Raw genomic sequence first — 15,147 nt, forward strand, 5'->3', positions numbered from 1 at the left:
TACCACTCTTCGACGTCATTGTCTAAAGTTGTGGGAATGTGCCAAAAAAGATTTGATTGATTTTTTTGACACTTTACAAACGGGTGTCAACTTAACTAGTGATGTTTGGTCGGCACCCCATGGGTTACCGGAATCGTACCTTTGTGTGACCGCACATTGGATCGATCCGGTATCTTGGCAAATGATGAAACGCACCATCACGTTTGAAAACTTTCCGTTTTCACATACCGTCGAAAAATTGTTTGAAATTTTGGATGAGGTAATAACCACTTTTAACTTGAGGAAAAAAAATTTTTCAATGTCGTTTGATAACGCATCTAACAATACAAAAGCGGTAGAGAAGTTATATATAAAATATACACCACTTTGCTACGAAAAGTTTTTTCATACTCGATGTGTTGCCCATATTATCAATTTGGTTGTTCAAGATGGTCTTGACAACGAAACCATGGAGGGCGGTTTGAGATTATTTAGGTTGATGTTACAAGATATTTTCAAAAGTGGAAAAAGAAGACATCTTGAATACAAAAACTATTGCAAGTCGGTGGATAGAAAATATTTGGGGCCGAACTGGGACGTTCCAACCCGTTGGAACTTGACTTGTAATATGCTCGCTTGTGCTTTTTCCCAAAAACAAACTATACAAGCGTTTCATAGAACGCTTGTGGATCGTTGCGAAGCCGATATGTTTCCAAACGGTGCTTGGGATAATATCGGTTACTTCTTGGAGTATCTTGATGTTTTTAAAACCGCAACAACTAAATTGTCGGGGGTTTACTATCCTACTAGTTGTTGGGTTTTGCAAGAATTATACATCTCTTTGAATTTCAAAGACTTTGAAAACAAAAATGACCTTTTCGAGCACATTGTTGACCCAATAAAGAAGAAGTTCCTAAAATATTTTGAAGGAATACCACCCGTGTTTACTTCTGTCGCGCTTTAAACCCCTACATAAATGTTGCAGGGGTTGAGGCGTTGATCGAGGAAATATATGACAACATAGGTGCGCACGAGATCGATCCGATGGCGTCGACGAAAGCAAAGGATTCTTTCAACAAATCCCTTCAAGAAATCTATGACCATTACTTCAAAATATATGGTCCAAGCTCAAAGTCGACTTTTGTGAGGCAAGCAACATCAAGTAAGCCATGCAAGGACAAGCTTATAAACATGATGAATGCGGTTCGTAAGTCGGCGGCTAAGCGGCAAAGAGGTAACACACCAACTAGTGAACTTGGCCGATATAGTAGAGCAAACTATGTAGAAGGTGCAACGGTCAAGGACGTTCGCAACCTTGACATTTTGGCATGGTGGAAAGGAAAGCAAAACGAATTTCCTATTCTTTCCACCATGTCTCGTGACTTGCTAAGCGTCCAAACTTCAACGGTTGCTTCGGAATCGGTTTTTTCACTTAGTGGAAGAATATCATCGATGCGAAGAACCAAACTCACTCCCGAGTCCTTAGAGATGTGCATTTGCCTAAAGGATCATTTGGACGCGGTGGATCGTATATAAGACAAGGCAAACTTTGAAGAAGAAATACCACTTGAACATCCAATTCAAGAGATGGAAGAAGAATCTTCGGGTGAAGAAGACGAAGTCGTAGAACTCGACTAATTTTAATTTGTATTTTTTGTAATTGTTCTAATCATTTTTGTATTTGTTCTAATCATTTATGTATTATGTAACACGAATCAATTAATTAATGTAACAAGTTTTTTAAAGTGTTATTTGTTTGTGTTAAATAAAAAACTTGTCTTAAACACTTAAACTACTTTTAAACATATATATATATATATATATATATATATATATATATATATAATTATAGAACATTACACAACGAACATTATTGCAAAACGATTAAGTACAAACATTATTAAACATAAAACTAAAATTAACAAACATTGTTCGTTGTTTTCGTCCCGCCATCACGACCATCAAGCTTTGTTACCGGCAGCGGGGGCTTGACTTGTAAAGCCGGACGACTCCCCGGCTTCTCCTTTTTTGGCATCCAAATGCTTTTTTTCCTTGCAATACTTATTGGTATGCTTTCGAATGGTGGAATTTGATGCCGCCTTCAAAAACTTTCCGCAGTATTTGCATCGCGCCATCTCCTGTGTGTCGGTCATGACACACGGGTCATAGTGAACCCAAACCTCGGGGCATCTCGGGGTGTCGATAACCATAACAACTTCGTCGTTGGTTGCCATTGGTAATGGTAAGTGGTTTAACAAGAAATTGAAGTGTTACACAAGTTAGGGGAGTTGGTTAACAAGTTCTAAACTTAGTATGTCTATATATAGTAAGTGGGGGTGGTTATAAACATTCAAAACCGGTTCCAATGGTCTAAAAACGGTAAAATAGCCGTTGGAACCGGTTTCCAACGGTCAAAAATGATTTAAACTAGGAAAACCCGCTGGAACCGGTTTTCGGGTATAAACCGGACCCGGTTCCTACCCTACCCGGTTCCACTGGTTCCTGATATTTGCCTACCAAGTCGAGTCCGGTTCCTACTCGGTTCCTGATAGAAACCGGTTCTATTTTGTACCCGGTTCTTAAAAAACAGGTTCCTACCCGGTTCCGGGTTTAAAAAAAAACCGATTTGTGCACGTCTACGCTGCCGTGTGGTGGCCAACAAGGGGCGCTAAAGGCTTCTTAGTTGGGGCATGATAGCATCCACCACTTCAAACCTTTGTAGTTAAACCACTACAATACTACATATAAGAAGAGGGGTTCGTTAACACCCCTACCGCCTACATGCAGGGCAATGACATGACACTTTTAATAAACTCTTTTTTGAGTTTAAACCATAAGACTTGGTCTGTGCAGATGGTTCATCCCAAACCACGCATGTCATGTTTAACAAAAATCGATTTTTACTACTAGAAGAATCTAAAACCGCAGACAATTTTATCGATTAACTCAAATTATCAGTACCAACCAATTCAAGAAAACAAACAGACAATTCAAAATAAAATTCACCAAAAACTTGTTCATTTTGCTAAGTTTATAAAAAGCTACATAACATCAAAAATAATAACCAGAATCAAATGATTCAGCTCTTCATGGTGCAACAACGATTCGCCCAGCAACTTGGTCAAGGTCTCTTCGGCCATTGGAAGTGATTCTCCTTCCACTAAAACACGACAAAATAAAAACATTTAAAATACCAAACTAACATTTTTAAACCAAGAACTGATCATTTCACTAGTTTTTACTCACCCCTTGGGATCCATATCAATGATCTTCATGGTTTCCAATTGTTGAAGAATGTGGCGAATGATACCACCACTGCTTTTGCAGAAATGTGGTGGAGCACTACCATTCCTCTTGCGTCCACCATAAACTCTCTGGAAAGCACCAACACCAAGACCACCCCTCAAGTAGATTTTCCTAGCAATAGAAGCTGCAAAATAAAAAAAAATGCAATAACTTTAATCAAGTATTCACATAAACAGATCCAGCATGAGTTATTAGATTGGCATAAGCTAAACTCACCAGCTCTGATGTAATACCAGTCAGGGTCATAGGGAGCAAGCTCCTTAAAGGTACCGGTCTTCACAATATCAGTCCATTCAGGAAGCTCCATCTATAGAATATAAAATCACAAAAAAATCAGCTTAAAAATTAAAATATTAAGAAACTTAACATACTATTTTGGCAGCCATTCTTTATAATGCTTAAACGTTTTAACAAACCAGACCATGATTAACTACAATAGCCACTCAGCCGCTCGACAAAGGTCAAAGACGCCTTTTATAAGACTCCTAACTTCATTTTCATTAATAATAAACACAAATTATACGCTTTCAAAACCACAAAACACTCACTGTCATATTATTATAGGGCTTTTCAAAAAGCTCGAGGCTCGAAGCTCGGGCTCGCTCGATAAAAGCTCAAACAAAACTAGCTAAAAGTTGATTTGAAACATCCTAAGCTGATTTGGATCATTTTTGTAACTGAGCCAAAATCGACCCAGGCTCAGCTCGAGTCATGGCTCTGCTTGTTGGCTCGATCTTAAACTCGTTTAACTTAAAAATCGAGCTAGAGCCTAGGTAAGTTGATCGTTTAATTTCAAACCCGAGCTCAAAACCACCCTTGCTCGACTCGGGCTCGACTCATGAAAAGCCCTTCATATATAAACATAAAGCAAACGCATAGACAACAATAAACATTGCATGTCTATTAACTTCCACATGCCATGAACCATCTTTCTTCTATTCAGTGCTACGATAAACCTAAGTCATCGCTTAGAGATGTCTACAAATATTACAAAACAATGCATTTTCAAGTTAAATCATTCAAAAACCAGATTATCTTTTTAAAAAATGCAACTATTATGTTGTTTACAGTGAACTCAACCAAAAAAAACATAAATTTATGTATCACAAGTAACTAGCAGCACAAAATTGCATATGCAGACCAGAGTTCAATCAATACATGAAAAACAAAAATAAACTAAAAGCAGCTTATATGCATTTGATTAATTATTTAAATAAAACAGATCAATGACTCTAACCTAATAAACACTAACTCTGAAATACAAAATAAAATGGCTAAAAACTAGATTTCAACAAGCACAACTTCAAAGTAACTCGAAACTAGATTACAGACTAATGCATTCAAAAGGAAGCTGTTAACTTACTCTAAAATTAGAAGAAATAAAGTTTTAAAAAAGATGCTATGGATTTAACCTTGCCGGATCGCTTGAGGTGAGCGGCGTATCCCTTGACAAACTCATGAGGTGAAACATCCTTCACTGTTCTCGCCGTCGCCATGGTGTCTTCTGCTGCTGCTGCTGCTGCGTTGAACCCTGAGCGAAGAAGATATATACCAACTGGCTAGGGTTTCTATGGTGGTGCAGTCTTTATTATTTATGCTTGCGGAATTTGGGCCGGTGTTAGACTGAAAAGCAATGACTTGAACGGCCCAGCCTCTTCAGCCAAGTTATGGGCTTAACTTCCAACACATAACAATAGAGGTGCACACATCGGGTTTTTCAAATACCCGGTTCAGAGTTCAGGTATGACCGGGTGTTAGAAAATTGGGTATTGGCAATACTTGGGTTGGGTTTGGGTCCGGGTATTGTCTCTAAAAACCATACCCTATGTATTCAGTTCGGGCCGGGTATAGAACCGGGCATTCTAAAATCGGGTATTTGAATATCCTATTTTCGGGTATTGCAAAAATCCTATTTTTGGGTTTTTTTAGGTTTTTTTCCGGGTTTATATCGGGTATTTAAAAAAAACCCGGTTTTGGTTTTCGGGTATTACCGAGTACAAATCGGGTCCGGTTCGGGTACGGGTTTTGGTACTGAAATGCATACTCTATCCGTACCCTACGGGTACGGTCGGCTACAGATTCGGGTATTAACCCCAGAGTATAAAAAACCATTTCCGGGTTCTTTTTTGGGGTCCGGTTCCGGGTTTGGGTTTTTTGTGCACCTCTAGTCCTCTGCATAATAATAATCTCATTAATCTTCTATTATTTTTTTTCTTTTGAATATAATCAGGCTATTAGGAATAATTCAATGGCAAAAAATCCATGTACGCCCACGATAGTAGACAGAGTTGTGTAGTGGGTTGGATTGAATTTGAACTAGAGATTTTACGGACTCCAACCCAAATCTCTACTGCCCCACCATACTACATCATTAACCTCCACCATGTTTCATCAAAACCATGAGGGTTTGTTTTACCATTCCACTTTGATAATAAAATAATAATAACAAAAATATCAGTCTCAAAACAAAGAAAATTTACAAAAAATAAAAAATAAAAAATGATAACAGTAGTAGTGGTGGTGGTGCTCAAGCTGTGGTGATGGTGGTGCTTTTCAGGTGGTTTTGACGAGAAAGTATGGTAAAAGAAGAGAATGGAATGAAGAAAAAAAAATAGAGACGTGGAGGAATGATTTTGATGTGTTTAGAGGAATGAGATTTGTTATGTAATAGGTGATTTCATTTCATTTACCAAACAAATAGTTTTTTAATCTCTTACAATGGTATTCCATTCCGTCTTTCATTCCTACATACCAAAACACCACCTAATATCGCACATCTATGATTATGATTATGAGACCTGTTCTTTCTATTTTAATTCCACCATGTTTCAACCATGGCCAAATAGATCATGGTAATAGTCGGTCTTTATTTGTATTTTAAAATAATAAACTTTATTTATATAGATCATGCGAGTTTTTATCGCAAAATAGAATTGGTCAATTTAGAGAGTTCAGAAATATTTGGTATTCTATCTGGTATGAAAAAAATTGTATTAAGCTTCAAATTCGTTAAAACATGGTAATAGTCAGATCAATAGCTAGAAAACTTATACATTTAGAATGAATGTAACAGTCTTTATAACTATAGCAAGTTATATTAATACATATATATATATATACTAGATTTTATCCCCCGTATTACGGGGGTTGTTTTACATTATTTGTTTTTAATGTTTATATATCTATATTTGGATTTTAATTTTATTTATTGTAAGAAAGTTAATAATTAATATAGGTGAGGTTTGATGATAAAATGGTTTCACAAATAAATGATATGTTATAATCCGGTTTAAAAGCTATCTGGGTTTGGTGATACCCATTACCCGTTTATAAAAGTTTCTTAATTATAAATAATATTTTTAAAAAATCAAATATTAATTTTTAGTATATCCCTATTTTATAGGATTTTATATCAAATATTTGGTATGATTAATTCTTAATTTAATGATATGTTATAATCCGTTTAAGAGCTATCTGGGTTTGGTGTGACCCATACCCATGAATTCGGGTCAAATGCGTGAGAAACCTCCATTTACAAATAAAACAATCTGATGGCTTGAGAGATTGGTTGTTTTACATTTTTCGTTTTTTAATATTTATTTTTTGAATTTTAATTTTCTTTATTGTAAGAAAGTTAATAATATACTTAGTGTTTGATGATGAAAGGGTTTTATAAATAAATGATATGTTATAACTCGTTTAAAAGTTATCTGGATTTGTGACCCATGACCCGCTTATGTTTTTTACTATAAATTTTTTATTAATTATAAATAATATATTTTTCTTTTTAAATTGGATATTAAATTTTTGTATAACCCTATTTTATAGGATTTTCATATCAAATAATTGGTAAGATTAATTTTTAATTTAATGAGATGTTATAACCCGTTTAAGAGCTATCTGGTTTTGGTAAGACTCATACCCATGAATTTGGGTTAAATCAATGAGAGACCTCCAATTAAAAATCAAGCAATCTGGTAGCTTCCATAAAAGGGGGGGCGACCACATCGCGACACATAGGATTTTAGGGTTTTCTTTTATATATATTATAAATATATATTATTTTCAGATTCATATGTTTTCTATAGAGTTATGATATGCATTCATGTAACTATTGCTACATAAAAAATAAAAAAAAAAGGCCTCAGTCACACATTTTCAGCTAGAAAGCCAAACATAGTGTAACCTTTTTTGTGCTCATTACCCCGAGCTTACTAATTTATGGTCATATCAGGTATAAGATTCAAAACTCGGGACTCAGTAACTTTTGCTTAAATCAGCGTAGCATTTCATTTTTCCATGTATACATACACCCTTATTCAAGCCATTGTTACAAGTCAAAAGACCACCTTTGTACTAATTTCTGGCCATATCATGTCAAAGATTCAAAACTAAGGACATGGTGAACTTTGCTTCAATCAGTTTAGAAATTCATTTTTATAAGTATGATCCCAATCAAACCATTGTTACAAGTCGAAAGACCTATTTACTGAAATGAAACTTGTGAGTTTTTAGTTTGGCAAATTGTAGTGTGATCTTTAACCGATTAGTCCATAGGGTCTGAGCTTCCCGCCACAAATACCATTTAAAGGCAACCAAAAAAAAACATTAAGAAAGCTGGAACCCAGATTCATTAAGAAAATGACACAGGCGAATTACCTGTGCAATAAATCCAACATTGTTCGTTCACCCAAAACTGCAGCCAGTTTTAGTTATGCATCATTTACATAAAATTGAATAGAAAAGAATATTCTTTCAGTAAAAAAGAAGCTTGTTCACCAGCAGCAGTTCCCAAAAAGAGCCCGTCTATGTCACTGGGCTTGAGCACACACATCACTCCAAGACGACATGCTGCCGCAGCACTTGATCTTCTTATGCTGAGGGTGGTTATGCATCATTTACATAAAATTATTCTTTCAGTAAAAAAGAAGCTTGTTCACCAGCAGCAGTTCCCAAAAAGAGCCCGTCTATGTCACTGGGCTTGAGCACACACATCACTCCAAGACGACATGCTGCCGCAGCACTTGATCTTCTTATGCTGAGGGTGGTTATGCATCATTTACATAAAATTATTCTTTCAGTAAAAAAGAAGCTTGTTCACCAGCAGCAGTTCCCAAAAAGAGCCCGTCTATGTCACTGGGCTTGAGCACACACATCACTCCAAGACAACATGCTGCCGCAGCACTTGATCTTCTTATGCTGAGGGTGGTTGTGAAACTTTGGTTCTTTTGGTATTGTGGGTTGCTTTTCTGACCTAACATAAACAAATCACGCGGCATAACAAAACAACTGTAAGTTTACCGTTGCACAGCCATTTATGTGTTTGTTTGGTGACAGTAATCATCAATATGTTTTTCTTACCTTCTTGGGATGAAGGGTCTGTCAAAGTAAGGCATAGGTTGAGCCTTTGGTACAAGCTCCTTTCTTAGCCTCCTTAATTCTTCCTCTTCTTCCAACTACAACAAAGACAAAGACGCATCATTAACGGGCTCGGTTTCAAGCACGAATAACATAAAATGATAAAAACATAGAACTATGACAGCTTACCTTCTGCAATCTCTCTCTTTCCAGTCTGTATTGTTCAATAAAAGATATTTTTTCTTGCACCTGCGTTAAAAAACACAGTAAGTTATCCAAAAGTAATATCATTTTGAACTTAATCGAGCGGGACCTACTGTTTTAGTGTTATTTTACCTGATGGTCAAACTCGGCTCGTTCAACAGCCCTCACATCACTATGCAACACCAAATCAATTGGTCGTGTAACCTCCTTAACGGGTGGTTTCACCAGGCACTGATAATTGATCAAAAGGATGTAAAGCATTAATACAAAGTAGTGGGATATAAGAAAATCCTATGATAATTGATCAAAAGGATATAAGAAAATCCTATGATGATTTCAATGGTTGTTGAAGAGTTCCTAACCTCTGGTTCATCCGTGGTGAATGGCAGGCCTTGGGCAATGGGGATCCTTTGCTTTTCTTCCTCGATCATCATCTCCTGAACCTTTTTCATAAATTCTTCTTGTTTCGACCTTCCCCTTTGCTGCAGATAAGTAATAAATATTGTTGTTAATTAATGACAGCAGTAAGAACTCTTTGAATACATCAATGATACTGTGATAGTGGATGTATTGCATTATTTGAACTGACACTCGACTCTAGTTCTATAATATTAGAGTTTTGACTCTTAAAATACAATTAAAAATGCTCACTTAATGGAGGCAAAAATAATGGTTCTTGTATATCTTAATAAGGATAATGGTGGACAAATAACCAGAAGTAGAAATGTTATCAATTTACTGAATGTTGAGTTCTGCAAGAGGGAGGAATAAGGAAGATGTTTAAAAGATGAATTAAACGGCAATGTTATTGCTATCTGCTTCAACAACTCAAGTTAAAAACCGGAAATTTCTATGAATTTTTATGGAGTTGTTCACTTGTTCATGTCAAAATGCCAAAGGATATAGTATGCAAATAAGCAATAATAAATCATTTTCAAATACTACGGAACTGTATGTCCATAAAGAGCAATTATACAGAAAATATTCTAACCTCCAAACTAGAGAGCACACTATTTCCTAATCACAAAATTGATTTCTTGTAACCATCAGATTTGGCTTACTGATACTAACCAAATATTGTTCTTGTCAAGATGCCAAAGGATATAGTATGCAAATATGCAATAATAGTAAATGATTTTCAACAAGTATGAAAATATGTCATAAAGAGCAATTGAACATAAATTGAGTGTACTGTGTATATTCAATAATCCTAACTAGAGAACACCATATACTTGGCTTTTCTTAACAACTCTAGAGTTCTAAATGATTCAAAGTCACAGTCATAGGCAAACAGGCAAATGTAAATGCTAACCTCTGTTCTGAGCTTGAATGGTTGCTGGGAAGTAGCCCTATTTGTCCTCCTTCTCCATCTGCCTCCACCAAAAGTTGAAGCTGACTCAGAGCTCTGAGTGATAAAAGTCAGTTACCAAATCAACATACACCAAAAGCTAAGCCGTTAATGCGGAAAAATATCGGATATCGGTTATTGCAGTGAGATATCGGTAGGATATCGACAATTTTAATATCATGTAAAATTCATATATATAACATTTTAACACTAATAATTCAATATAGTCTCCTATCATTAACTAGTTAACCTTTTGCAAATTGCAAAACACTAGCAATCATGGCAAGTAAGAATTGATTAAAACTTAAAACAATAACATTGAACACTAAAGTTGATAATTAAGACTTAAAACACTAATATCGGGAATATCGGTGATATACCGGTCAAATATCAGTCCAATATCGGTCAATATCGCTGATATTATCGGTATCGATATTCTGACCGATATTTTGACTGATATTTCGCTAAGGGACCAATAACCGATATATCACTGCTATATTGGTGATATATCGTCAATATCGACTGCACTGACCAAAAGTAACAATCCCAATTCTATAAAAAACTTTAATAAATAACGACACTTACATTGCGTCTGCTTTGCCTCCCACCATTTGTTGTCCTATTCCCCAAGCTATATCAATTATCAAACAAATGAACAAACAATTCAGAATCAAAATTAACCAAATTTAACATAAACTTAAACACGTTCATTTCAATTAACCAACAACAACAAACCTCCCGCGGTTGCCATCCAAAGACGACGAAACACGCGAACACAGCCCCAAATTCTCCACAGTAAGCAAAAGCTCATTCGCCTCAAACGAAGCAGACGAAAACTCCCATTTCGAATCCCTTTTCTCCTTCTCATCATCCTCATCACCCGACTTCGGTAACACAAGAATATTCTCAAACGCCTTGACCAAATGCATCACTCTACCCGATCCCGGTTCCGGAATCTTCTCCCGCCTTCTCTTCTCACCCGACGTCTCGGTCTCGGTATCAGTAACCTCAATTTCCCCCTCAATTGACAAACTAGGGTTTCCAATCACTTCCTCTTGCACACTACCTTCAATCTGACTCTTAAAAAACCCCTCCTGTGAAGCCCTAAGTGTCTCATACGCCACACACACACACCGGCTCGAATCGGCACCCGCCGTACACTTACAATTAACCGAAACCAGGGTTTCGCTCTTATCCCTATTCGAATTCTTCTTCGCCACCACAAACTTCCTCTCGCGAATCCTATTCTTCGGAGACGGTGAATAGATCTTGTTCTTAATTGCAGATTTGAGTGCTGGTGAATTCGAAGGCTTCAAATTAGGGCTTGTAACGTTAGGGTTTACATTCTCCTCCGGTAGTTTTGACTTTGACGGTGTAACGGCAACGTTGGATTCCATCGAAAAAGTTGAATGTAGAGAGAGAAAGTTGGCGTTTGTGTGTGTGTTTGAGTTTAACGGAAATGGATGATCATCGACGTGGCGGCTGAGTGGAGTTAACTGGTGAACGTTAGTGATATATGGACGCTCTGTGTAACGGCTAGTTATTGGCTCCTTTCGGCGAGTCAAACGATGTCGTATTGATTGATGAATTATATATGTATTTTTTTGTGGGTGGATTTGGATCTACTAATCTGTTTTCGTTAAAATGTTGACGAGCCGGGTCGTGGGTCAATTGGGATCATCCGTTAACAAGGCCGGTGGTTTTAAACTTTTAATTTGGCTTGGGTTATACACACCAGCTAAGTTATTCAAATATATATCTCGTATAAGGGCTATATGGACAAGAGTGTTAGGTTTTGTTCCCTTGTATTCGTATAGCCCCTATATGAGCCGTATAGGGCTATACGACTCGTATAGAGGCTGTACGAGTATAGGCTCTTTTTTTTTGGATTATTTTAAGATTACTTTACAATTACAGAATATTGAAAATAACAGACGAGTTGGTTATAAAATTAAAAACGTAATTTAAAAGTAAACATTTTGCTCCATACAAACAACCTACGAACAACATGAGCGTTTCGGGGTAACAGTTTGTTAGATGTTGTCATGCTATCTGTTTTGATTGACACCTGTATGAGTTATCTAAACTTTTGAAATATAGTTGTTATAAAAATAATTTATTTTGTTGATATAGATGTTTTGACTCGTGTTAACTCATCTTTTGAAATATAGCCTTTATAATAAAACTATAGTTGTTCAACGCCTTATAGATACATGACGAGTGAAATAGAAGTTGTTGGGTGATGAATTATTTAGCGTGTTTAAAGATTTTATCTTTAATTTTTTACTATAATTAATGACACTTGTAAAGAAAAACTTCTTAGACATAAATAAGGAAAGTTATAATAATCCATACGCGATAATCAACTAAGCATGGCCGGCTCTAGGGTGGTGCAAGCCGGACACCCGGCCGGGGCACGGCTTTTTCGGGGGCACGTTGGAACCACCGGAGAGTTGGCATCGTTATGGTAGTTTGACCTTTCAATCTATATAAGAGAAAAAAAATGAAAAAGACAAGTCAGAAAATTTTCCGGTGACTGAAATGTTTTAAAAAACGGTACGTACTGACCGTTTTAACCGGTTATACCGTGAAAAGGATAAGGTATATTATGAAAAGAATAAGGTATATTGTGAAGATAAAGTAATAATGGAAATGGTTCTCTCACCAATAAGGGGGTGTTTGGTACAGAGAATGGAATTGTAGAGAAATTGAATAGAGAAATGGAATTGCAGAGAAAGGGAATTGGTCTGGAGAATGAGAATTGACTGTTCTGTTTGGTAGTACAGAGATTTCAGTAGAGAAATATAGCTGAGAATCATTTCTCTTGTTTGGTACATAGAAAATAAACAGAGAATTATATCAACTTTATTATTAGCACAAGTATTTTTTTCATAACAAATATTTATTAAAAAATAAAAAACATATAAAAAGATGCATAAATTCCAACCAAAATATGCATTGATCAAACCAATTCACATACAAAACATAGTGCACAATAGTTTGTTCAGTTAAAGTTAAACGAACATACAAAAACATGCTTTGTTCGTGTTCGTTTACATGCGTAGGCACATATCAAAATTCTAAAACAGACAACCTAATTCTTTAAACTCATCACTTCCTACCTGTTCAGATTGACCGTTACGCCCTCCAATTGTTGTCCTTATTACATGTCCAGCTTCAGTACTCGCCCCATGCACAATCTCTGGTTCACTATCCTGGAACAATAAACTTGATTTTTTGAATATATTTTTAACCCGTTTAACTGTTTATTAAAACGATTATACTTACACTCACTTTGTCATCGCCACGTTCCACTTTATCCCTAAGTCTCATCTCAAGCATTCCCCTTCCCAACCGATCTATTGCAGTAGAGGATTCATTAAATCCACCAACAGTTCTTGATGTACCGACTCCACCATGTCCTAGGCTGGAAGAGGCCATTTTAAGCCTGATGAGAACCAAATATTCTAATGAATGTCACCCTCCACAAACACTTTTGGGACCCTCAAAGTTATTTCACCAACAAACATGTGTTCCTGAAAAAATAATAATCAATGAGGTTTCACATAACACCTGCATAGGTATGCACTACAATAACAAAAATTAAAGAAGATGCACTACAAATACATTAACTTTTATCTTCATCCTTTTTGCACACAAGGTTGGGTAAAATTACCATGGTCACAAACAAGACACATCTAATTACTTTTCCTCTTTAGGCAAGAGTTAAGCATTAAAAAAGCAGTAATCAAGTCCCTAGATAGAGCACAATTCCCATGAACAAACATATTAACCACTGAAGAAAATATGCTTCTATCACAGAACTATTCCCAAAACCTCATTCAGTGTTAAACTAACTCGAACTTATATGCTAAAACAAGATGACGATGCACATAAACTACTAAATCAGTAAGATATATTCCTTCTAAGAACTGTAAATAGTAATAACAAAACCATACACTCCTTATTCCACCTTTGACTAATTATCTCCAACAAATAATTCACTAGTTTCAGTATGCAGTATGCTACAAGAGGCATTATTACATTATATGATGTACAATTTCAAAGTAAGCTACATCTAAAAACCAGAATATAACATTCAGCTGCCATTGAAGTTGCAATAATCACATTAATGTCACACATCCTTTAACAAACTCTTACTATAAAGCAACCTACATCATAAATAATTTAACAATCCACAATCAATTACGTTATCACACTCTAGATTTCACAAAACCACATCAAAATCCCCATAAGATCACTCATCGCACATCAATTAATCATCAAAACAACAATAAACCAGCACAACTAACAATTCACCATAACTCAGATCCACATCTACACAATCAATCACAACAACTAACAATCAATCACCAATCGAGATGGATCAAAGCGGAATTAGGTCATCGGAACAATAATCAGTTACAGAATCACTCACCGGAACGAGAATCGGTGTGAATTGGGAGCAAATTGTGAGCATTTGACAGTTGGTGAGAACTGGATGATCCGATTCGATTGGATTTAGGGCTTGGGGTTTGTTGTTTCTCTCTCCACCAGTTTCATGGAGATAGCGATGAGAGGGGATCTGTTAATCGGAAGAGAATGGAAGTGAGAAATGAAACCCTGGAGAAATGATTTCTCCGCTTTTTTTAGAGAAAAGAAATCAGGGAAATGGAAATGGTTTATTTCCATTTCTCACCTCTTTCTTTCGTAAACAAACAAGAGAATTGTTTCCATTTCCATTTCTCACCCCCCAATTCTCTGTACCAAACACCCCCTAAGGTTATAAGCTATAAGCTACTATTCTTTACATATTAACATAAAATTTTAATGGAAAAAGGAAATGAGTAGGATTGTAATAAATTTTAAAATAAAAATTCTATTTGATTTTTATAAAGTATTTTTATCCTTTTAACATAATAGAAAATTAAGAAATTTCTTTTCTAATTCAT

The 15,147-nt window shown here is 36.0% G+C and overlaps 2 protein-coding genes and 1 long non-coding RNA gene across 3 annotated transcripts; all 3 read right to left on the minus strand.

Annotated features, from left to right (window-relative positions):
• Nucleotides 1-2,904: 2,904 nt before the first annotated feature.
• Nucleotides 2,905-4,843, minus strand: LOC143595679 (small ribosomal subunit protein eS19z). The gene is made up of 4 exons (XM_077074640.1): nt 4,698-4,843; nt 3,502-3,592; nt 3,226-3,409; nt 2,905-3,139 (listed from the first exon to the last, which is right to left on the minus strand). The coding sequence occupies exons 1-4, from the start codon at nt 4,779-4,781 to the stop codon at nt 3,067-3,069; spliced, it is 432 nt and encodes a 143-aa protein (XP_076930755.1). The 5' UTR covers nt 4,782-4,843; the 3' UTR covers nt 2,905-3,066.
• A 3,575-nt stretch (nt 4,844-8,418) lies between these two features.
• LOC143595675 (microtubule-destabilizing protein 60-like) lies at nt 8,419-11,592 on the minus strand. The gene is made up of 8 exons (XM_077074636.1): nt 10,931-11,592; nt 10,781-10,826; nt 10,160-10,252; nt 9,210-9,329; nt 8,980-9,078; nt 8,833-8,892; nt 8,647-8,741; nt 8,419-8,539 (listed from the first exon to the last, which is right to left on the minus strand). The coding sequence occupies exons 1-8, from the start codon at nt 11,590-11,592 to the stop codon at nt 8,419-8,421; spliced, it is 1,296 nt and encodes a 431-aa protein (XP_076930751.1).
• A 1,643-nt stretch (nt 11,593-13,235) lies between these two features.
• LOC143595680 (uncharacterized) lies at nt 13,236-14,783 on the minus strand. Its single transcript, XR_013146565.1, has 3 exons — nt 14,634-14,783; nt 13,484-13,731; nt 13,236-13,410 (listed from the first exon to the last, which is right to left on the minus strand). It is a non-coding gene; the product is annotated as an uncharacterized LOC143595680 (long non-coding RNA).
• Nucleotides 14,784-15,147: the final 364 nt, after the last annotated feature.

The sequence above is a fragment of the Bidens hawaiensis genome, unplaced genomic scaffold (genome assembly GCF_021521415.1).
Source record: "Bidens hawaiensis isolate Kalapana, Puna unplaced genomic scaffold, B.hawaiensis_p1.1 tig00045464_1, whole genome shotgun sequence".
NCBI classification, from domain to species: Eukaryota; Viridiplantae; Streptophyta; class Magnoliopsida; order Asterales; family Asteraceae; genus Bidens; species Bidens hawaiensis.